This window comes from Mastacembelus armatus, chromosome 10 (genome assembly GCF_900324485.2).
Source record: "Mastacembelus armatus chromosome 10, fMasArm1.2, whole genome shotgun sequence".
NCBI lineage: Eukaryota > Metazoa > Chordata > Actinopteri > Synbranchiformes > Mastacembelidae > Mastacembelus > Mastacembelus armatus.
The window spans coordinates 24929537-24954559 of NC_046642.1; the positions used below are offsets into that span (position 1 = coordinate 24929537).

General features: G+C 39.3%; 1 protein-coding gene across 1 annotated transcript in view; it reads right to left on the reverse strand.

Moving 5' to 3' along the window:
* aff2 (AF4/FMR2 family, member 2) overlaps positions 1-25023 on the reverse strand; it is a 226209-nt gene that overhangs the window by 73304 nt on the left and 127882 nt on the right. The window contains exons 5-9 of the mRNA XM_026330408.1: positions 23711-23755; positions 21475-21561; positions 18265-18301; positions 16665-16725; positions 9007-9058 (exon numbers count right to left, since the gene is read on the reverse strand). Of these exons, the coding sequence (XP_026186193.1) occupies positions 9007-9058; positions 16665-16725; positions 18265-18301; positions 21475-21561; positions 23711-23755 (282 nt within the window). The remainder of the gene's footprint in view (positions 1-9006; positions 9059-16664; positions 16726-18264; positions 18302-21474; positions 21562-23710; positions 23756-25023) is intronic.

A 25023-nucleotide genomic window follows, 5' to 3' on the forward strand; every position in this document is an offset into this window, starting at 1 on the left:
ACTCTGGGAACCACAAGTAGACCTGCACTCTGAGAATGAAGTGGTCTATTGGGATAATATGGTACTATGAGGTCTTTAAGGTATGAAGAAGCTTGATCATGAAGGGATTTGTATGTGAGAAGAAGTATTTTAGGTGGGAATGAAGAGAAGCTAATATAGGCGAAATGATCTCTCTTGCTAGTTCCTGTCAGGACTCTGGCTGCAGCATTCTGGATTAACTGGAGGCTTTTTATGGAGATACTGGGACATCCAGATAGTAATGACTTACAGTAATCTAGCCTTGAGGTAACAAATGCATGGACTAGTTTTTCTGTCATTTTGAGACAGGATGTTCTTAATTTTGGCAATGTCGCATGAAAGAAGTGAAAGAAGGCAGTTCTAGAGATTTGTTTTATGAGTGAGTTAAGGGACAGAAATGGTCAAAAATAACTCCAAGGTTTTTCACAGTAGTGCTGGAGGCCAGGGCTATGCAATCTAAAGTAGCTATAATTTTAGAAAAGTTATTTCTGAGGTTTTCAGGCCCAAATACAATAACTTCTGTTTTCTCTGAAATTAAAAGTAGAAAGTTACTGGTCATCCAGGCCTTTATGTCAGTTAGATATGCTGGAAGTCTGGTTAACTGGTTTGTGTTAACATGTTTCATAGACAGATACAGCTGAGTGTCATCTGCATAGCAGTGGTAATTAATAGAGTGCTTCCTAATGACATAGCCTAGAGGAAGCATGTACAGGGTGAACAGAATCGGTCCTAGCACAGAACCTTGTGGAACTCCATAACTAACCTTTGTGCACGTGGAAGGTTCATCATGGACATGAACAAACTGGAATCTGTCCGATAAATAGGATTGGAACCATTTTAATGTTGTTCCTCTGATACCAGTCACATGCTCCAGTCTCTGTAATAAGATGTTGTGGTCATTAGTGTTGAATGCAGAACTAAGGTCTAGGAGGACAAGTATAGAAACAAGTCCATTATCTGAGGCTAAGAGAAGATCATTGATGACTTTTAACAGTGCTGTTTCTGTACTATGATGTGCTCCAAATCCTGATTGAAATTCTTCAAATAGTTCATTCCTGTGTAAGTGGTCTGATAGTAGCTTAGCAACAGCTTTTTCAAGGATTTTAGAAATAAATGGCAGGTTGGATATTGGTTTATAATTAGCCAAGACTCCTGGATCAAGACTCGGCTTTTTGAGTAAGGGTTTGATTACTGCAGTCTAAAAGGCCTGTGAGACAAATTTACCAAGTCTAATAAAGATGAGTTAATTAATGGCAGGGTGTCTTTAAGCAGTCTAGTCGGGATGGGGTCTCAGAGACACGTTGATGATTTAGATAAAGCAACTACTGATGTGAATTCAGAGGGACCTATGGGAGAGAAGCAAACTAAACATAACTGAGGTCTCACAGATGATTCAAGAGCTACTGTAGTAGAAGATTCATTTATTGCAGGTATAGGAAGCATCTGCTGAATTTTACCTCTAATAGTTGTCATTATATTCGTAAAGAAACTCATAAAGTCATCACTGCTGAGAGCTAAGGGAACACTGGGCTCAACAGAGCTGTGACTTTTTGTCAGCCTGGCTACAGTGCTGAAAAGAAACCTGGGATTGTTCTTATTTTCCTCTATTAGTATGCTATTCTGGCTTTACGGAGAGCTTTTTTTATATGTTTATAGACTGTTTTTCCAGGTTAGATAAAATTGCTCTAAGTCTGTGAAACGCCACTTCCTTTCCAGCCTTTGTGTTGCCTGCCTTAAGGTACGAATATGTAAATGTACCATGGAGCTAATCTCCTCTGATTCACTAACTTCTTTTTCAGAGGGGCCACAGTATCAAGCGTTCCACGCAGTGAAGCTACAGCACTGCCATCCCTCGTACCAGACCGGGTTTTCCCCAGAAAGTGGCCCAATTGTCTATGAAGCCCACATTGTTTGCTGGACACCACCTAGACAGCCAGCGATGGAATGACGACATGCGGCTAAACATGTTATCGCTGGTCAGATTTTGGAGGGGTCCAGAGAAAATTACAGAGTCCGACATTAATTTGGCAAAGTTACACACCAACTGAACATTAATTTTAGTGACCTCCGATTGGCGTAATCGGGTGTCATTGCTGCTGACATGAATAACAATTTTTCCGTATTTACGATTAGCCTTAGCCAGCAGCTTTAGATTTGACTAGATGTCGCCCGCTCCGGCCCCAGGAATACATTTGACTATGGTTGCTTGTATCTCTAACTTCATGTTTCTGACTATGGAATCACCAATTATCAGAGTCGGTTTCTCAGTGGGGGCAGCATGGTGGCTGAGTGGTTAGCACTGTTGCCTCACAGCAAGAAGGTCGTGGGTTCGCATCAAGGCCTTTCTGTGTGGAGTTTGCATGTTTTCCCTGTGCTTGCGTGGGTTTACTCCGGGTACTCCAGTTTCCTCCCACAGTCCAAAAACATGCATGTTAGGTTGATTGGTGACTCTAAAAAATTGCCCGTAGGAGTGAGTGTGAGGTTGTCTGTCTTTGTGTGTCTATATGTGGCCCTGTGATGGACTGGTGACCTGTCCAGGGTGTACCCCTGCCTTCCACCCGAGAGAGAGCTGGGATAGGCTCCAGCAGATCCCCGTGACCCTGAGCCAGGAAAAGCGGGTATAGAAGATGGATTGATGGATGGATGGTTTCTCAGTGGGTGTGTCGCTGAGCGGGGGAAATCTATTAGAAAAGTGAAGAGGCAGGTGATGAGCCATGGGCTTCTGCTTAGGAGTATGTTTCCGTCAGACCGTCACCCAGACTAATTCTCCGGGCTGCTCTGGAGCTGTCCTTGGATACCTAACAGACCCTGAGCTCGGTGGCTCCACACCTGCTAACGGGGCTAGGCTAGCTGGCTTTTGTTCAAAGGTGTGGAGCCGCGCTTCCAAATCAGTGATCCTCGCCTCCAAAGCTACCAGAACCTTGCACTTATTACAGGTATCATTATCACTAAAGGAGGCAGAGGAATAACTAAACATGTGGCACACCGAGCAGGAAAGAGAGAGAGAGGGAGAAGCCATGTTACTAGCTAGCTAAGCTAACTGATAGGTCAATGAATGCTAAGTCTGGAAATAGCAATAAATACTAGTCAAAATAGAAAGGTACTTGACTAGTACCGGAATGTGTAGTGGTTAATAAATTGTTTAGAGAATTTAGTTAGTTTTTAGGCGTGTTAGACTAAAGCTAGTCTGTTGCTAATCTGTAGACGAACATTACAGCACAACACACTTGCAATAGGAAGTGATTCACTTATCTGGAAACACTTCCTCCATTTAGCATGAGCTAATGCTTAACTGCATTTTATTTTATTTCTTCAGTTTTACTCTGTGCAATGGTGGAGCGCAATTAAGTTCAGAACCAACTTAAGCTGTCTCATCATTGGAGGAGTTGACTGTCTGTCTAGCTACGTGCGGGGAAAGTAGAGAGGGCAGAACATCCACAGCATTTTCCTTTGCTCCTCAGTTCTTTCTGCTTGTTCTTATTCTTTTAATGACAAGAAAACACTATTTTCTCTTTATCTTGTCTTCTTTTATCCCCTCTTCTTGTTTTCTCCATGCCCTTTCTCTGTTCACTCCTGTTTCTATTTACACTTTCCCTGCTTTCAGTAAAAGAACGGGGATGATTAAATTTGTCACTGAAGCCTTTCCTCCTCCTCTTTCTCCCATCTCATCCTCTTTTTCTCCCTTTGTCAACTCTGAGTCAATTTTGTACATGACTACATCAATTAGAACATAAAACAGTAACCTCAATTTCTGCATATATCAGCCATTAATTCATCAACAATTAAAATGAATTATTCAAACAAAAACAGGGACCTTTTCTCACCTCTAGCTTGATGTTTGACTCTCTCTATCTCAGTCTAGGAATAAGGTGATTAACTGGACCAGTGAAGTTTCTGATAGATCGATGTGTAGCTGGAGGGTAGAACAACAAACCTTCTCAGATCTTTGGCTTTGGAAGCCTTGCAGGGCTCATGAAGATGATCTGTGCGTGAATATGTTTAGCTAGCCAGTGGCTTTACTTGGATTTAAAGAACAACACAACTTGTATTTATTCACACAATCTCCTTTGATACAACATGTCTGTAAGTATTTCTCCTGACAAAGAGGACAAGATGTTTTACAGAAAACAAGACAAACCTTAAGCCTTCAAGATCTAAAGCGCTTAGTTTCTGAATGTGTGTTTAATATATATTTATTTGCAAAAACTCCGCATCCACACAAGACATCAGGTCTGGCGATTGTTTTAACAAGGCTTTAAGCACCCCTGCACCATCTTGAACAGTAACTGAACAATAAATTCTTCATGTCTATATGATGTCGCTTCACTTTGCGTGAGACACTTTGTGATGCATTTCTAAGACTTGGACACTGGGTTCAAAATCCTGAATTTCTGATGCAACTCTTACAGACAGATTGCCTTGCTGAAAATATAGCAGCAACAGGATTTTCACTTGTGCAAAACAAAGAGACTCTATATCCCAAATTATAGCATCTTTGCATCAGTTGCCAGCTAAATTTTTCAGTAAGTCCACTGAAGGCATTCATAAAAAGTCACAATCTTTAGAACAGAAGACATGCCTTTTCATATTTTAGAGCTAAATAATGATTCAAAATGAGGAAATGTTTTTTGCTCTCACTTTGCCATGGGTCAACAGAGATAAGGGATTTCTCTATTTACTCACCTGCCTTTAAGCCTATGTACAGTAGCCACTTTCATCCCACCTAAAACTTCAGAAAATACCCAAGAGTTTTAGATGTGTAACTTTTAGATAAGTCTATGAGTAAAATATGTCCAAGGAAGCTAGTTAGTGCAGCCAGTAAGAGTGTGTTGCTCTGTTGCTCACTTCATGACATGCAAACATTTTCAGCAGATGCAGTTCCTTTGAGCTTAAAGGTTCCCCAAACAGTAATATTTTCATTCTCAGAAACCCACCAATTGCATCCTGTGCTTTCTTGAAGCTTAATAAATGTGGTGAATATAAAAATGTACTCAGACTTCCCAAGTCAGACACATGTTAAGGATTTTTTTGTCTTACATTGCTTAAAGTTACAGTATGTTGGCGAGCTAACTATTAATCAATGGACCAGAATAAAAGTAAATGTTGGACTGTATGTCACACTGTCTAAACTGCCATCTAGTAACAACCTTCATATGAGATAATAATAGCTTCATAGTAATTATTCACAGGAACACTGATGTTATTAGATACATCAGTGCTTTTCTTACTATGACAAGTGTACAGTAAGTCCAAATGTCCACTGTTAAGGAACACTGACTCGGGTTCAAGTTGAATTATCAGAATTCTTACTGGCTGCACTAACTAGCTTCCTTGGACATGTTTTATTCACAGACTTAGCTAAAAGTTACACATCTAAAACTCTTGGGTATTTTCTGAAGTTGAATTTTATTTGTCATAATGCACATTTATGGAAACCTGTCTAAATATTATTGCAGCTGGCTGACTGCACAGTACACAGTAGAAATGACCACATTCCCCTGTGTGCTGGACATTCTTACTAGCTACAGTTGTACTTTTATATAAAAACAGAGTGCTTAAGATTGCCCTGACCAAGGTGATCTCTCATCACAAGCTCTGGGAGAGAAAAGAAAGAAATGCAGGCAGATAGAGACAAAGGACACTCCTGCAGCAGTAATTGGGTTGCTGTTTTTCTGTCAGTTTCAAAAGTCATTAGGAACATCGCTCTCGCTTTCCTGCTCTCTCTGGTTTCCTGTCCTCCCTTCCATCTCTCCTGCATTTCTTTTTTCTGTTATTTCACTCAATTCCCTCCTCTCCTCTGTCTCTTTGCCAAAAACATATTCATCATACCCCTCTGCTGCCCTTACAGCACTGTGCCACAGCATACTAATGACAGTGTGTACCTGTGTGTATGTGTGTTAGAGAAAGAGACTGCCAGCATGTGTTTATATTTATGTGTTTGCTAGCGTAAATGCTTGTGAGGATAGGTCTGCATGGGCATTCTGTATGTGTTTATAAGTGTGTAAGGCTGCATATGTGAAATACATTTGATTATGAATGTGTGATGTGTTTTACTTCAGGGTATAAATGCCTGATAATGCACCATGCTCTCATTTGCTATAAGCCTGTTAACAGCATGCACAGAGAAATGCCACTGAATTTATCTCAGCCTCTCTCCTCATCTCTCTCACTGTCTTGTTTTCTTTCCATTTTCCCCTTTCTTTATGTTCCCCTGCTTGTATTTTTTCAGTCTGTCTTCTCTACATTTGACTCTTTCTCCATCTTAATCCCACTGATTTATTCACTTCTTGCCTTTCTTTCTTACTTTCCTCTTGTTTTTTTTAATTACTGTTCATGTCTGTCTTGGACAATCATCCAAAGAGAAAGAAATGGAGGATTAGGTAAAAATGCAGACAGAGCATGTGAGGTGGAGACTTCAAAGGAATAGTTCATCATCCTCAAACACATTAGTTTCCTCAGAAGACAGTGTGAAATAGTCAACACATTTTACAAGTTCTGATCCTGTTTCCTTGCGTTAATTGTACTGCTGACAACTGCCACATTTCAAAATATGTCTTTTCTCTTTTTGTGTTAATGTGATTTGGGGCAGGTACTTAACCGCATCATATTTCTTGGCTGGTAGCCTGTGGGTTGTAGTCACTAGCAGTGTGATTTCATAGTAGGAGGCCTGTGTTTAGATCTCTAGACAGAAGACTGAAGTGCACAGTGGATTTTCCCACATAGCTGAGCTCATTATTAAAGGAATATTGAAGAAATTTAGATTCAGCAATGTCATGAATTCCCAGTGGAAACAGAATATGTAGTTCGGGTGTAGTCCACTTTAAACCAAAATCCAAACACCCACCTCCTCCTGCAGTGTGATAAGCGCCGCTGGACTATGTGACCCACTAGCATCGGAAGCCAAGTCAGGTGTAGTTTTACATGACAGGATTAGTTAGCTGACCCTGAGCACATCTGAATGTTTACCTCTCATAGGTTTAAGATTAGACATCAAACAGTTTCATTTCTTACAGCAAGAGAAAAAAAGTCTGAATTAGTAGCTTTTCATTTCATTCTGTCTTTGAGGGATAGCAGAAAAAACAAACAAAAAGGAGCAGTAATAATATTTCATCTACTTTTAGCAACATTTATAATAACTAAAACCACTAAATTATCATTTATAATTATAATATCTACCATCATGGTAATTATACAATCAGAAGGCAAGTTAAAAGGGAATTAGAGGAACTGGTATCTTTTCATTAACAGAAAATATTTCATGGACTCTTTGATGAGTGTTGATATCAGTCTGCACAGTGGGGGAGGGGGCAGCACCATGGCCCCCACTTTGAACTCATCTCTGGCATCATTAGTGCATGATTTTTGGTGGCCGTACTGTGTGTCACATTGGTCAATGGTACAGGAGCCATATTTAGTGGGAACAAAAACACACTCAGGAAAGTTCATCTGTGGGAATGTTTCAAACAAAGTGTACATGTCAACCTACTGGTGTAAACTCCCAGCTCTACAAAATGGTTTCTGAAACTGATGGCTACTTGAGATGTCTACTTGCTTTTAAGAAAGATGAGCACTTTTCTACGGTATTTATACAGTGAAACTTGAGCTGTAATTTTAAAACTTTTGGCTTCAGTGAAACAGTCAGCTGATATTTTTAGCCAGGATGTCTCTGGAGATTTAAAGTACTCTATCTGATCCTAAGCTTAGTTAATGTACATTTTAATTTTACACACATCCTAAATTTTGTATGTAAGTATTTTCAAAGTTTTCTTAAATACAGTGGTTGTCCTGAAAACCACAATGTGCAATACATTTGTTTTTAAACCTAACAAGAGACTCTAAAGGGACATAAATGGAGGCATGGAAAAACACGGGCTTTGAAAGGGTTAAATTTGCTAATAAAGGTGTTACCTATGTAAAAGTAATGGCTATTGGTGAAAATATTGGAGAATGGTAATATTCTAACTGGTAACTACTAATAGGACTAGTGGAGCTAGATAAAATGGGATAATACCTGGACTACTGGCTGGGCCGCATCATTCAAACTAATCTGCTACCCAAGGCCAACACAGCAGTTCAGCCTAAGCACATACAATGTATATATAAGGGTCTCACAAACTTCTGCTTATTTACTCTTTGCTAGGAATTAAAAGCAACTTCAACATTGTTAGGTAATGATAAAGAAACTACCTATACCCCTGCCTTTCACCCAAAGAGAGCTAGGATAGGCTCTAGGAGATCCCTGTGACCCTGGTTACAAATAAGTGGGTATAGATGAAGAGAAACTGAAACTGTAGGTTAGCATGTTGCCCAGCAGATTTATGGCAGCTTGATACTCACCGTGAAGCTCTGTGGTACATCAAAACATAATTTTAAATGAATACTGGGCTTCTGCTCTCTCCCTCTCTCTCTGTTCTCTCTCTGTACCTTCTGCAGGTGTCCCTGGTCCTGGAGCTGTATATCGCTGATGTGCAGTTACTGGTCCCACCAACCTGCAGTGTCTATTTGTTGTTTATTGTTGCTGTTCTTTTTTCTCTGCTCTATCCACTCATCCCAATCGGTCGAGGCAGATGGCCGTCCAAACTGAGCCCGGTTCTGCTGGAGGTTTTTTCTTCCGTTAAAGGGAGTTTTTCCTCTCCACTATTGCCAAGTGCTTGCTCATAAGGGAATTGTCGGGTTTTTAGTTTTAGTTTTTGTAAAGTGCCTTGAGATGATTTTTATTGTGATTTGGCGCTATACAAATAAAATGGAATTGAATTGAATTCGAATACTTGTGGTATGTTTTACTGTGTATTGATAACTGGGCGTGAGAAGTGTGCAAAGTAAATGAATCAATGATAATAAATTGGTAATGAATGAATCCGCAAAATCATTTATTCAATTTATGTGAATGAATGAACCCTTGAAAAACAGATGAAGACAAATCTGGAGAGACACGTGGTATATATGCATATATCAACGAAGGAGTAGACCACTGCAGGGGGAGCTCACCTGTTCAGCCTCCTCTTCATCACTGCTGATCTTCAGGTCATCCTCCAACATTCTGCACAGAGACAAAAGGACACATGTCAATGTAGCTGTGATCTGCTATCTGCTTGCATTTGCTCAGATATTTCCTTTGAAGAATCTTTCTGGCAAACTGATTAATTACACAGAAGAAAAGCAGCTCTGGTTCAGACTGGGGCATGAGGAAATGGACAGTGTATGGAGCACTTCACTGCCTACCAGATGTTCAGCTTTTAGAGCTTGTGGAGCCAAGCCAGATTGTTTTTTCACCTGGAAACTTTCTTTCTGACAACCACTGAACTCCAGCCAAGAATTCCTTGGAAACAACGTAGACGTGCTCGGCTGAGGTCGGTCTCTCAGTCAGGGCTGTACATGGATATTTCAGGGGCTTGTGAGAGGAAAACAAACTTGTTTGAGGCCAGATTTCTTGTATTAATTGTTTGTATTTGCTGTGGTCAAATTCAAACAATATAAAGTAGATGTATACAGGCTATGAAAAAGATATACAAGACCATAGTTTGCAATATGACCTCCCTCGTAGCACCACCTGCTCTTTACCACACAAATTATTCAGTATTTATGTGCTGTGCATTGGCATGTTCCCATGTTTTACTGCTTTATATAAACCCTCCACACAAACTACTGTTATTTTAAGCTGGCACTGCTATAGTTATGACAGGAGAATCCCCTAAAGGGATTTTAACCACCTCACGAACCACTCTTGTCAGTGCTTGCACTGCTAAAAAAAACTCCTCGGTGTTGTGATGTTTTCAGACGGGACTGTAAAAGTTGTGAATAACTAAAGCACAATAAGGAAAAGCTTTACAGATAAGGGGCACAGTGCAGCAATTGGTGATGATAGATATGTCTGAATGAATGAATAATGGATTCATATTTTATTTCATAGGAAGGGGACAGATGGAGGGAGGGAGATAGCAAGTGAGATGGAAATGATGATGGGGAAGAGAAGACAGAAGGGGTAAAGGGAGGACGATGGAGACTGGAGATAGTGAGAGAGCAACGAATAAAATGCGAGAGAGAAAAAGAATCTATGAGGACAGACATGTAAATGAATTATGGATTAAGGCATGCATGACATGCAGATTTTAGAAAGCACAGTGCCTAATTTCTACAAGGTGCTGATGCTCTTAATTGCTTTCAAAAAATCGATTCTTTTTATTTCTTAAAATGGTAGGAAATTATTATTATTATTTTCCAAAGACAGATTCCAAAGATAGACAAGCCTCGTTTTAACTGTTTTCTTACTATTGAATAAGCGTTATCACTCCTATTTATCTAGGTCAGTATGAGCCTACTACACTTACTAGAGACAATGCAAGTCAATCAAGGCAATCAGCCACTAATGCAAATGTAGTTGACGTCCTTAAACTTAAGGACGTAACTTACGAAATTTATGTAATGACGACAATGAAGATCTGTACGATAAAAATGACCAACTGAACCTACCACTAGGTTCCAGTAGGTAAGTAGGGACCTACTGACCTATATAAATAGAACTGAGGTACCCTGATAATGCCTATTCCATAGTAAGACAACAGTCAAACCAGGTAGCTACAAATAGCTAATGCCCTAATTGATAAAGATAGTTTAGTTTTCTCATATAGGTGGGGTTGGGACCTCAACCAGGGGGGGTAAGACAAACCAGGCGGTCACTTCATGAATAAATTAAAAGTGAATCAGAAATGACACAGCTGCGGCAACTGGTGTTAACCTTTTCACACAGTCCTCTAATCTCGATTTCTAAAAATTACTCAAACAGTGAAAAAGATAAATTGCTCTTTGACAGACCTGACCATGGTCAGAAGATGGCTCGAAAATATACACTGTTTTCTTTTAAGAGGTCACAAGTCAAACATACTAGGAACAACTAAAGGTGCTAGGTATCAGAAACACCAATGTAAACCTTAAAAAATTAATACTACTACTACGGTATAGTATTCTGTCATAGATACATAATATTCTGCTGTAGAAGTTTGACCACAGGCATCTTACAGTTCTGTCATGTTGTATTTATTCATGCAGACTGTTTTTCCACAAAACAGTAATGGCTATAAACATTGGTTGACAGCATAGCAGAATCAGCATATTTGATATAATGTGTTACGACAGGAGCATTTATTGTCAGTATGCATTTTTATCTGAAACCTCACTCATACAGTGCCTTAATATTTGACAGGGAAATATTATGCATGTTTCACACACCCAGGCTTGCCTATGAGAGCTCATCCTGTTTGGACAGTATGTTGTAGTACATACAGTACATACATACAGTTGTAGTGTCGAATCTAGGAGTTGGAACATGTGAACAAAGACCAGCAGTATTGTAAGAGTAATCATTGGTAACACAAACAAGAAAACAAGGAGTTCTATGAGTTTCTATGTCAACCAGCAGTCAACTGAGTCAGTCGTGCTGCTAACTGAGCAAACATATAACATGATTCGGCTATACAAGTCTTCTTCACTCCTTCCCCACGAAACATACAGTATGTACAGTTGTCAGAACATGTGTGTAATAAAACTCCAGGAAAAGATAAGCAGTTCTCTACTCTCAGATTTATTCCTAATGTGGCATTAAGGTACATGGTGTATTTGAGAGGGATTACTGTTGGATGATTCTCCTGAGGTGGTAAGAGATGGAAAGCATATAGTGATAATTTCACCCCAATAAACAAAACATAATTTGTTCAAATACCCAATAAGAAAAAATAACACCTCTGGGGATACAATACTAATCAAAAGAAATAGGCTTATTGGGTTAATAAGCCACAAAAAGCACTACAGCTCCAACCAATATCATACTAATGGAGAAATAATTAACTCTTCAACTACTGGACACACCCAAAGAAGAGGAAATAAGAGTTGCATGCTGTCCTGGACTTTAAAGCCATCCAGCTGAATTACTGTGAACTACACACTGTCTTGACTTTTTCTTAACTTAAACAGTTTTTCCATAATCTTTTATGTGTCATGTCTTTTGTATTTTCAAAGCCAGTTTTTGACAACATGCTTGCCACATTCTCTCTCTTTTTTAATTAGTTTTAATCAAATGTATAAATAATGCATTATACTTGGCACTTGCAAACTCTCATTAGTGTTAATAACATGGGACTTGTCATGTAGAACAAATTTTTAAAGAATAATGCGACAGCTGATAGAGCAAAAATCCTCTTCATCAAATGCAGAAAGAAAATTAAGAAGCAAAACATTTGGTTTTAAGAATTTGTGTAATTAGTGCTCCTCTCAGTGAGGGTGGTAAGATGCCTTTCTCCAGTGATTCCACAAACATGTCTGTTAATGCTGCTACGAGTTTATATTTACATTTTTAGAAATGTCTATAGGTAGATCATCAGTTCCAGTAGATTTTCCTACGTTCATGGAATCTATTGCCTCTATAATGTCCTTTGCTGTAAGTTTGGGATTGAGATTGTATTTTAGTTTTTCCAGTAAAGAAGGAATTTCAATTGAGTTAAGAAAATGTATTTGATATTTTGGATCAGCTGGATATTGAGAAGTGTACAGTTCAGTAGAGAAATCTTTGAAAATATTTCCTAAGGATCCACTTTTACATCCCCTTTAGAGTCTTAAGTCTTTATAGTGGGAGATTTTAACATTCATGTAGATGTTGAAAATAATAGTCTCAGCACTGCATTTAATTCTATATTGGATTCAATTGGTTTCACTCAAAATGTTAACAAGCCCACCCACTGTTTCAATCACACCCTTGATCTTGTTCTGACCTATGGCATCGAAATTGAACATTTAATAGTTTCTCCCCAAAATCATATTTTGAATTTAAGATGATGGATCATGCAGCGTTTGGAAGAAAATTCCACTACAGCAGATGTTTATCTGACTACGCTGTTAATAAATTTTAAAAAATGATTCCATCTTTATTTACATCTATGCCATGTGCCAACACAGTGGAGGGCAGCTGCCTCAATCCCACTTCCTACCAAATTGATCATACTGTTGACAGTGCTGTAGCCTCACTGTGTGAAACACTTGATACTGTGGCCCCTCTGAAAAACAAGTTACTGAATCAGAGGAGATTAGCCCCATGGTATAATTTACATATTCGTACCTTGAAGCAGGCATCACTAAGGCTGGAAAGGAAGTGGGGTTCCACAAATTTAGAGGAAAATTCTAGCCGGGAAAAACAGTCTATTAACATATAAAAAAGCTCTCTGTAAAGCCAGAACTGCATACTATTCATCACTAATAGAGGAAAATAAGAACAATTCCAGGTTTCTTTTCAGCACTGTAGCCAGGCTGACAAAAAGTCACAGCTCTGTTGAGCCCAGTGTTCCCTTAGCTCTCAGCAGTGATGAATTTATGAGTTTCTTTACAAATAAAATCACAACTATTAGAGATAAAATTCAGCAGATGCTTTCTATACCTGCAATATATGAATCTTCTACTACAGTAGATCTAGAATCATCTGTAAGACCTCAATTATGTTTAGACTGCTTCTCTCCCATAGATCTCTCTGAATTCACATCAGTAGTTGCTTCATCTAAATCATCAACGTGTCTCTGAAACCCCATCCCAACTAGACTGCTTAAAGACACCCTGCCATTAATTAATTCATCTTTATTAGACTTGGTAAATTTGTCTCACAGGTCTTTAAGACTGCAGTAACCAAACCCTTACTCAAAAAGCCAAGTCTTGATCCAGGAGTCTTGGCTAATTAGAGACCAATATCCACCCTCATTAGTACCATATTATCCCAATAGACCACTTCACTCTCAGAGTGCAGGTCTACTTGTGGTTCCCAGAGTTTCCAAAAGCAGAATGGGAGGCAGAGCCTTTAGTTATCAAGCTCCTCTCCTATGGAACCAGCTCCCAGCCTGGGTTCAGGAGGCAGACACTCTCTATACTTTTAAGGCTAGACTTAAAACCTTCCTCTTTGACAAAGCATATAGTTAGGGCTGGCTTCAGGCAACCCTGAACCATCCCTTAGTTATGCTGCTATAGGCCTAGACTGCCCGAGGACCATTGGTGCACTGAGCTCCCCTACCCTAACCCTAACACTCCCTTCCCTCTCCTTCCCCCCTCACATGTATATTCCACCATTGAATGTCACTAACCTTGTGCTCTCCCTCTCTCTCTGTTCTCTCTGTACCTTCTGCAGGTGTCCCTGGTCCTGGAGCTGTATATCGCTGATGTGCAGTTACTGGCCCCACCAACCTGCAGTGTCTATCTGTTGTTTGTTGTTGCTGTTCTTTTCTCTCTGCTCGATCCACTCACCCCGACCGGTCGAGGCAGATGGCCGCCCAAACTGAGCCCGGTTCTGCTGGAGGTTTTTTCTTCCGTTAAAGGGAGTTTTTCCTCTCCACTGTCGCCAAGTGCTTGCTCATAAGAGATTTTTTGGATTTTTAGTTTTAGTTTTTGTAAAGTGGTTTGAGATGATTTGTATTGTGATTTGGCGCTATACAAATAAAACTGAATTGAACTGAATTGAATTGAATTAACAATCTTCAAAAGGGAGACTATTCTGAATAAGGACCATGGTCCCATGGGTATGGGAACTGTAAAATGCTGAAAGAACTGTACCTTGCCATCTCCTTGTAACCGTAGCAAGATTATTAGAAATATTATACTTGAATAGATTTGTTTTAATCTGGACAGTGCTTGTTTTACCATACTTAATTCATTAAGGCCCCTATAACTTAATGATTTTATCTTAACCTTTATCATCTGTGACATATTTCGTACACAAGTGTTCTTTAGATATTTGACTGTATATGGAGTGACACCACGAAGGAAAAGACAAAATAAGAAAAAGATAAATAAAATCCCATTTAGCCCAAGATAACTCCAAAAAAGGAACCCACCCTCCAGCATATAGCTCTCACAGTTCCACACATATGTGAGGATCTTTCTAGATTGACCATTCCCTTACCTAACACTGCTACAAGTATTAAGTATTAACAAAAAAGTACTGACAAAAAAGGAATTATAAAGTGGTATTCTCCACCCACTGTATAGGCTCATTGTTTTTACTGGCTTTACGAATAATTCCAACTAATATAGACCTCTGAAAAAGTAGTTACTGAAATGGGCTGGGGCAAGTACCCTACAGATGGCATTGCACTTGTTAAGAAGCATTTTTGCATACTCGTTGTTGGGCATATCAGCCTCATCTGTTGGTTTAAAGACTGTTTTTCCCAGTTTTTTTAAGCATTGTAAAGTCTTCATATTGTGTTGTTATTTCTGAATAAAGTTTGAAACCAGTAGCCATTATCAGAGATTGACTACTACAGTGGAGACAGGGAAAGCTTGGCCCATCACTCTTCTGCCATAACTGGACATCACAGAATTGTTTAAAAGGTGGTTTTGCTTTAGCAGTGCGAGCTCCCAAGATGTGCCTGCCTATTATTAGATTACCTGGTACACATCAAGTTGTATTTTCAACACTATTTTTAAAATGATGTTGAGTATTGCAATATATGGCATTAATATGATTGATATTGTATTATACCACACGTGTCAAGGTATTGACAATGTGTGTCGAATGTGTATTGTATCATTACCCATGTATTGAGGTACATATTGTATCGTGATGTCCTTATATTTTCCCAAATTTCACTTCTGTGTTATTACAAGATAAAGATTTTTAGGATGAGGAATAATTTGTGTGTTTGCTTACAAAGATCTCAAGTTTGGTGGGGGATTGCTGTAGCACAAAGTTCCCCAAATCCAGTAAACATCTGATATACTAACATCCCACATACTTCCTTAATGATTATGTACATTATGTAGAGCGCTGTGATAGTGCTGCACACGTCTGCATTGCGCTGAAAGGTCAACCAAAGCGGTGCTGTCTTCCATTTGTGCAGCCAGTCACTGTTGATGATGGATGAAAAACTATTTAGTCCAGCTGTGTGTTTGTACAGCTCTACAGTAACCAAACAGTTTAACATCAACATACAGATTCAGCTACCAGGTTTGTTAGAAAAACACTGTTTGAGTGTGAAATGTGGTTGCTACAGCACTGAACACACAGCACAATAACTTTGTTTCTCCATGATATTGTGAATATACATTATAAGAAGTAAACTAGTTAGCCAGCTAACTAGTTTAGTTCTTATAATGTATAACATGCTAACATTTTAGCTCTTGTCTGAAGAAATAAATAATCCATTGCCTATACTTCTCATCTTTTGTTTTTGATTTTGGAAAGGCTAAAGGCCATGCCTATATGGTTAGAGTTGCTAGGCGATGATAGGATGTTTAGTGAACTGTCAATCACTAAAACAAATCATTAAGCTTTTTGTGTTCTAGCACAGTATAAATTAGAGTCGTGAGGCAGATTTACAAGCCAAGAGATTCTGCCTTTCCAGCCTCACTCAGCCATGATGCTTCCAGTACAGCTCTGTGAGTGAAGTGGAGTGGGCTCCAGCCAGAGATGTTGCAATACACTCCTGGCTCACAAATTAATATAGCTGCACTTTTCCAGTCTGATCCACACAATCTTTTTTCCTCCTACCAGCAGTGAATTTCATCCAATAGTCAAGCTTAATTTTACCTTGAGGCAAACGCAGCAACAGCGGGTCAGAAATTTGGTGTGTGTGTGTGTGTGTGTGTGTCTGTGCCTGTCAGAGGGAGAAAGAATTACTCACGACTTCTGTGGTGCAGTTGCTGGTTTAGCAGCAGGCTTGTTAGCTGATACAGTACATCGCTCTGCAACATAACACAGGACATTTAAGTATCACTGTTTTGACGCCGACAATTGCAGTCAGAACTATCTGAATGTACAAAATACAGTATTGATCAATATAATGATATATTGACATAAAATAATTACATAAAGTCCACTGGTCTGATTCTACATACATATGTTTATATACAGATATTATTCCTTCAGTATCTTTGGTTGTAGTACATTGTAGTAGTCAATGTTGCAAATCAATAGGCAGGTTTAATGCAATTTTGGGTTTGTAGGATTTTTGCATCAATGTGACGAATTATGTTAATTTATCAGTTATTTAGATGTTAAATCAGCTAAACTGGAGTTGTATAACGTTTGGGCAAGAAAGATCAGTCTTGACTTGCCTTAATCTTGAAATATTATTGCTCTAAAAGCGCCTGTGTAAAAATAATTGATCAACACATCCCAAGGTATTTATTAAAAAACAAAGGGAATAGATCAGTTTGGTTATTAGGTCTTCCCTGGGCTTAGGGACATCACATTTTTCCATTTGCAGTGCGTGTGAAGAGTGTGAAAGTTAAGCCAGCATGTCCATGTGGGCCCCATAAGGGTTAGGTTTGGGCTGCAAATATATGTACTGGCCCGTATTTGGGGCATATATAGGCCAGTACATAGGTTGGGCCAGTTGGGCCCCACAAGGAGCTGAGTCAGAACCCACTTGAACCCATATGGACAAATACAACTTGTGGGGCCACCATGGACAAACTCATGAGAAATTCATATTTGCAGCCCAAACTTAATCTTTATGGGGCCCACATGGACATACTGGGTGGGTATTTATGTAAGATCTAAACATATTTTGAGGGTTCCCCACACTATGGTCTAAGAACTAATATTTGCTTACATTTGGTTTAGCGTTCGATCTGTACTGTATTTATAAATGATATAGATAATGTCATCTGCTCTAAGGCCTTTGCACTTACTCCTGGTATTAATGGACATCATCATTAATGGACTTGTCAACAAATGGGTGCAAAAAACAATTTCTAAATCACTTTTTGATCACAATGTGTCTTATTTACACCATGCATTCCTTGTTTTTCCTACTGAAATAGTGTTTCTTTAAACTGTTTCAAAAATGTAGTATAAATGTGAGCACCTTATTAACAGTCTGTGCACCTTATTAACAGTCTGAGCAACATTCATCACTTAAGTGTGAGCTTGGTAAGAAATGATCGTAAGGTCCAACTAAACATGAATGAAAGTACTGTGTGCTGACTGACACTCTTGGTCCTTGGGTGAGTATCCTTTCGTCTTTAGTTAATAAATAACAAGCTCCACCTTCAGTTCACCTTCAACTAACTGTGATATGTGTTACGAGACTTGTCTGGTTACTTGTTGAGATATATACATGGAAAGCTAAAAAATGGCTTTCAGACGATCATCCTCCTGGCTATGAATTCATTTGGACATAAGCTGATTTTCTCACATTTCACCCTGGTGGTTTTCCCTTTATGGCAGCGTTCAGTATCATAAAGCTTGTGTGTAAGTGTGGACGCTGGGAAACTTACTCTGGGTGTTGTAGCCTGAGGTCACATGCTGTGACTCCTGGAGAGAAGGAGAGGGGGCAGAAAGAAAACCAGGGGGAGACAAGTTGAATGAATAAACCAACAGATGTCATTATTGATTTCGCAGCGGTACAACAATGCCATACACAGAATTCAGATCTTCTCATCTTCCTCTATCCACACTACACTTCATTCTTAAGATTCACTGGGAGGATTAGTGAGATGCTGGAGGCTGAAACCTCCACAACAATCTTTCCTAATTCATTAACTACTGGGTCAGCTTTACAGCTTCTGTGTTTATATTGTTTTTTTTTTTGACAATGATGTGATTTGCATTTTAAGAGTGATTCATAAAAATACAACCTACTGTTCCAGTCAGATATTACTGTTGTTGGTTTTAATGTGACAAATATCCCCATTATTTACATTGCAAAGCATTTTTTGTAGGAGCAGATCTAATTTTTCTAACATTGCTCTTCTGAAGTGAATTCTTTAGTCCCTGCTTTTATTGTCTCTCAGTTTTTTATTGCTCACTGTTGTCATTTCTGCACTTCACTTTTCAAACATCCCCTGACAAACAATGTGGGTGGTACTACAATGTCATTTCCTTGAAAAACCTGCTTCCTCTAAGTGACGTTCCTTCAGTTATAGTTGCTCGAATTAAAAAACCTCTTGTTTTTCTGTTCTTTATGAAAAGAAAATTATTTGCTTCATGCCACAAAATCTTTCTCAGGAAACAAACAGTGAACAGATGCTAAATGTTTACAGCAGAAAGTAGAAAAGACTTTGTGAACTCAAAGACAGCTGTTAAAGTTTGTTTTGATGATCGAGAAGAGCTAAGCAAACAAATTGGTAGAACTGCCCTATAATGTGCAATTTGCATTATAGCAGCATTAAATCACAAAATTGTGTTAAAAACAGTTTGTATTGCTTTATAGATTAGTTATAAGCTAGTAATTAGAACTACATTCATACTGCCGAGCTATGAAACACCCTCTGGCTGACGTTTTAAATATGTAGTTATAAATGTTAATAAACACTATTAACATGGAAGACATGTTTCTTATTTTACAGCAAGTTTGCAGTAAGTTATTACTGATTTTTCCAACAATAGTTCATTGTTAAATACTGATATTTATTTATTACTAATACATGGACTTTTGAGCAGTTAACAGTACCCAAAAAAAACAAATCACATTTCCTGTCAAAGAAGTTTTATTACAACCTTAAAGTGATATGTAAAGCATTAGTAAATAATTTATTAACCATTAATAAAGTTTTAAATTGCAACTTTTATTCCTGTAACTGATGCATTTTAAGACAGTGGTACCCAAATATTTAACATGTAAAGTACACACCATTGTAGTACACAGTTTTTGCAAAGAAATAGCTCTATCTGATAGCATGTCATGGACAACCAGTAAGGAGTTGAATTAAATATACTTAGTATATACTTATACTTAGTAAAATGCTTAACATTGTAATTTCACTGGCTATCACTTGTGCCACTGTACAGAATGAAGTAACAGTAATCTGATTCTATCGCAGCAATGACTACCAGAGTGAACTTATAAATCAGATCCAATTAGCAGACTGAAGATTTTCAGTGACAGAATGCAGTTAGTTTTACAATGAGCCAGCAATAAGTGGAGGAGTTTAAGTGTAGGTTTGTGAACTGTCTCACATCTTTCCCACCATTCAGTGACTCATGCACAAATAAAGGAAAATGATTTAGTCAGGACTCCACCTGAGACCATGATGAACTTTTTTAGGAAGGCACATGTTTCCACGCTACCAGGCCAAAATGAACCTACCTGTAAGCCATAGTGTCAATGGATAGTAACCCTTTTATTTTGGTAAAAGCCCCCCAAAGAGTTGTTACCTTATTGTGGTGGAGGGGTTTGTGTGCCTGAATGATCCTGGGAGCTATGTTGCCCTGGGCTTTATGCCCCTGGTCTCAGGTAATGGGCTAGACAAAGTGCGGCTCAAAAAGAACCCATATGAAAGGAAACACATCGACACCTTCCATGGATCCACCATCTGCAGAAGGGACCTTATGCAATGTGGTTTGGGCAGAGGTTGAAGGCGGGTGCCTTGGAGGCCCAACTCTTTGATGGCTGGCTCTTGGGACGTGGAAGGTCACCTCATTGGTGCGGAAGGAGCCTGAGCTTGTGTGGGAGGTTGAGAGGTACTGAATAGAAATAGTCAGGCTCACCTCAATGTATGGCCTGGGCTCTGGAACTAAACCCCTTGAGAAAAGCTGGACTCTCTTCCACTCTGGAGTTGCTCAGGATGAGAGACGGTGGGGTGGTGTGGGCTTGTTAATACCCTGCAGCTTAGCCATCATACGTTGAAGTTTACTCCAGTGAATGAGAGGGTTATATCCCTGTGCCTTCAAGGTTGGGGATCAGGATCTCACTGTCATTTGAGTTTATGCACCAAGTGACGGTGCAGAGTATCCAGACTTCTTGGAGTCTCTAGGAGGGGTACTGGAAAGTGCTCCAGCTGGGGACTCTATCATTCAACTGGGGGATTTCAACGCTCATATGGACAACAACAACGATACCTGGAGAGGTGTGACTGGGAGGAACAGCCTCCCCGATTTGTGTTCTGTGATAGCCACAGGTTGGCCATAACGAACACCATGTTCGAACAGAAGGGTCCATAAATGCACATGGCATCAGGACTCCCTAGGTCAGAGGTCAATGATCGCCTTTGTATGACCTCCAGCCATATGTTCTGGACACTCAGGTGAAGAAGGGCTGAGCTGTCAACTGATCGCCACCTGGTGGTGTGTTGGATCCAGTGGCAGAGGAGGAAGCTGGACCCAAATGCATAGTGAGGGTGTGTTGGCAATGTCTGGCAGAGGCCCCTGATCAGGAGGCCTCCAACTCCCACCTAGGACAGAGCTTTTCACACATGCTGAGGGAGGTTAGGGACAATGAGTCTGAATGGACTATGTTGCGTGCCTCCATTGCTGAAGCGGCAAAAGAGTGCTGTGGCCGCAAGGTCTTCAGTGCCTGACACAGCATCATTCCTCAAACTCAGTGGTGGACGATGGAAGTAAAGGATGCCATCAGGCTGAAGAAAGAGGAAGGTCTGGGCATCTTTGCACATACAGCTGCCCCCACGACCCCAGCCCCGGAAGACAATGAATGGATGAAGGAATAAATTAAAGGTGCTTGGAGTGGTCCACAGAAAACTCATACCAACCTTGTTTGGGATGGGGAATTTGGTCTGATCAGCCTTCCCAGGAGTATGAATAGCTGTGAGAGGAGGCGGCCAGGAATGGGTCATCTCCTGAACACACACACACAATCATTACATCTAATGCAAATTATTAATATGCAACATCTTTGATGCAGAGGAATGGGTCAAGGTTTTGCCGAACTGGTCCCATTAGAATGGACTTTATTCTAACTTATAGTATAAACTGAGAGGTTTATACTATAATTTCGGACACAGTCACGGTCTCTAATTAGATAAAAGGTGCCAAGAACTTCTATAGAGCAGGTCACTGGGTCAAAGGGCTCTTCACCCTGTCTGGTGTAGATGACTCATATTCATAAGATGAGTCATGTTTTTGTGAGGGTAAAGGGGTGTGTATAAGTGAACTGCGCAGAACAACAGTACTGAAGACTCCTGAGGTTGAATGCAGTGTGTGTGTGTCTGTCTCAGCGTGTTTGCCCTTCCTGCTACTATGCAGCTCAGCTTGATGACATACGATGTGTTGCTAGGCAACTCTTCTCTGACATCATCACATCCCTCCTATAAGAGTTCCTGTGTTTTGACAGGCAGCACTGGGGTGTGTATCTGTGAGTGTGTGTGTGTGTGTATATACAAAATGTGTAACTACTGCCATTGTACGAAATGAAGTTAGCCTATCATTTTAACACAGATTTACCAGCAACAAGAGGATGATAATCAGTGTTGACCTGGTGTATATTTAGGTCAACGTGATATATAAATAATTTTTTGACAGCATTTGTATTTAAATTATACTTTTTATTTATTAAATTTGTTACGTCAAAATTAGTGAAGCACAGCATCAAAGTCTTTGTTACCACAGTGATCATAAAAGAGCAAACACAGTTCCAGTCAACAATTTATTCAAGTATCACTGTGCAAAGTAGCCTATATCAGAAATCTAAAACACTGAAATCCCAAACAATGTGCATGGGATGTCACACTGCTCATTTGTGTAAAGTGAGCTTTTAAAGACAGGCTTGCTTTTTTTTTCTTTTCAGATAATCATGGTATAAATGAAATCATGACTAAGGTAGAGAGGAAGAAAAGGAAGATAAGTCACTTAAAGTGCATCCTTAGATTGCTAACTATCTTTGTAGTTCAGATAATGATATAATGTTTGTTCTGATACAATATACAAAGATCTTAGCGTGGATTAATGTATGGTCTCTATGGAAAACAGAGATGATTCTCTTCATTATTGCATAAGATGAAACAAATGGTCTGAAAGTCAGTATAGTCTCTTATAGTTTAATCACCAAAGGTTCAAAGTCAGTTTCAACAGCTTTCCTACTATACACAATATCTGTGAAAGACACACTGTTACCTTGAATTGTGAAAACATCCAAAACAATGTTTCTGTGACAGCCAACTTGTAGCTGTGAAGTCACAGAAAGGAAAAATGAACCGCAGGCCTCCACTCTGATTCACCTCACCTCACATTTTAAACTCCCTGATCTTTCCACTTGACACGGCTAAAAACCACAGACTGAATTCAATAGTGTACCAATATTATTGACAAAGGCTTTTCATGCAGCTCACAGCACACTATCTGTCACAGAGCCTGTTGGCCAGCATATTGATTTGCGAAAAGGAAAGAGAGGTGAATAACAGAGGGCAGAGAGGGATGAAGAGAGGAAGACAAATGAAACGAGAGGCAGCACTGTGAGTGATATGGCAAAGGAGAGAGAAGCAGCAGGGAGACAGACAGCGTGAGGAAAGAGCAAGGTAATATGCCACTAATCAGTCATGGAAAGTACAGTACTTGTCTTTATAGCTGCAAATCTAGTGAACTGGTTGAACATTGGTGGGGAAACAATTGTATTTAGTTCTGAAAAGACACTAACGAAAAACGACACAAGTGAAGAAAATTATATGTATTATCATGACCTGCAGATAGTAAAAGAAGGGAGCAGAGAAAGTTGAAATGAATGAAATGATGGTAGATGAGAAAATGATGGAAACAATTTCTGCATGAAGTCATTGTACAAAAACAAAAACTTCTTTCTCTCCCTCTCTTTTATTCACTGTTTATCTTTTTCTCTCTCCCTTTTCCTTTCTTCCAAAAATCAGACTCCCAAGAGAGACAAAGGTCTTCGTGAGCAAACAGAAAACAGCTGATAATCAGTGCAATTACTCTGTATATGTGTGTGGGTGTGTGTGTGTGCGTGTGTGTGTGTGTGTGTGTACCCAAACAACATACCCGCAAAATCTCTTCAACACAGCTGGATTCACTTGGTAGGCTGACCTGGAGGAAACAGGAGAAAGACCAAGAGACTGACTTCAACTCTATTTATAGCAACATTACATTACATGTCACACAGCAAAAACAGAGGTATAAAGCTTTGCACACACTCCCTACTGATCAAGCTTTCCATTCTCACACAATACAAACATATGTTTTAATTACCTTAAAAATTATTTGTAATTTTTTTCCTACAATAGGTCTTTGATTTTAAAATATGCAAAAGCAGCCCTCTAATTTCTAATTTCTAGCCATTGTGACTGCCTCTATTTTGTAATGTTTTTGACTTATTTTACAAAACAATTAACTTGTTTATCTATATAAAAAGCTGGTTATGCTAAATAAAACTTTATTATGTTGCTAAAAGTACCATTTGAACCTTGACTGGATCTTTTCTGTCCATAGCTTCACTGTTTCACTGTGGTAAAAATGCTCACAACAAGTAGTAGTTATTCATCAACATGCCATGTTTGGTGAAGGTAATGTTAGTTAAATAAAATTGCGGGGGTTGCTGGAGTATAAACCTTAAGAGTAATCTTATCAATGCCTGGTTAAAGGGCATACTACATAACATAGCAGCTGGATTGAAGCGTGCAGTACAGCAGATAAACACACAGTTTAAATCATTGATTTAAAAAATGTTTAAGAATAGAGTCAACCCCACAAACTCTTTTCAAAGCCAAGAGTTGTCTTTGTTAGTGGTCAATGCACATTGCCTGGGCATGTGGAGAAAAGACAATTGCCTGTGGTCTGGCCTGTGTTGTGTTAACCATGAGGCCATTTGAGCTTGATAATTCATGTGACTGACTAGGGTTTCATTTAAGGAGATGCATGTTAATGTGTCCCCATGTGAATACAGTCTTTCTCATTGAACAGGAGAGATCTGGACTGATGACTGAAGTAAAATCACAGAAAAGAACTGGGCAGTCAATTCAGGTGAGCAACTGTAATACAATTTATAATGGTCAAAATAAAATATTAATGTTAAACACTGAAAGTTACAATACAGTAAAAATACTTTTGTAGCTGGAACTCTGTCAGTTCAGCCAAAGCGCATATTGCTCTTTATGCAAACTACAGACCTGCTCTTGTATTTATTCCAAACAAACCATAACTTCTGCTGCTGGAATCACACAACTTTGTTAGCAAAAACCTACAAGGCCCAAGAGTAAATGCCCATTGATAAATTATTGCTTCCAAAAAATAATTGAAAACAAAATAAAGCAATTTGCTGGGCCACATCTTAGCGCTTACGTGAATGCACCAAACAG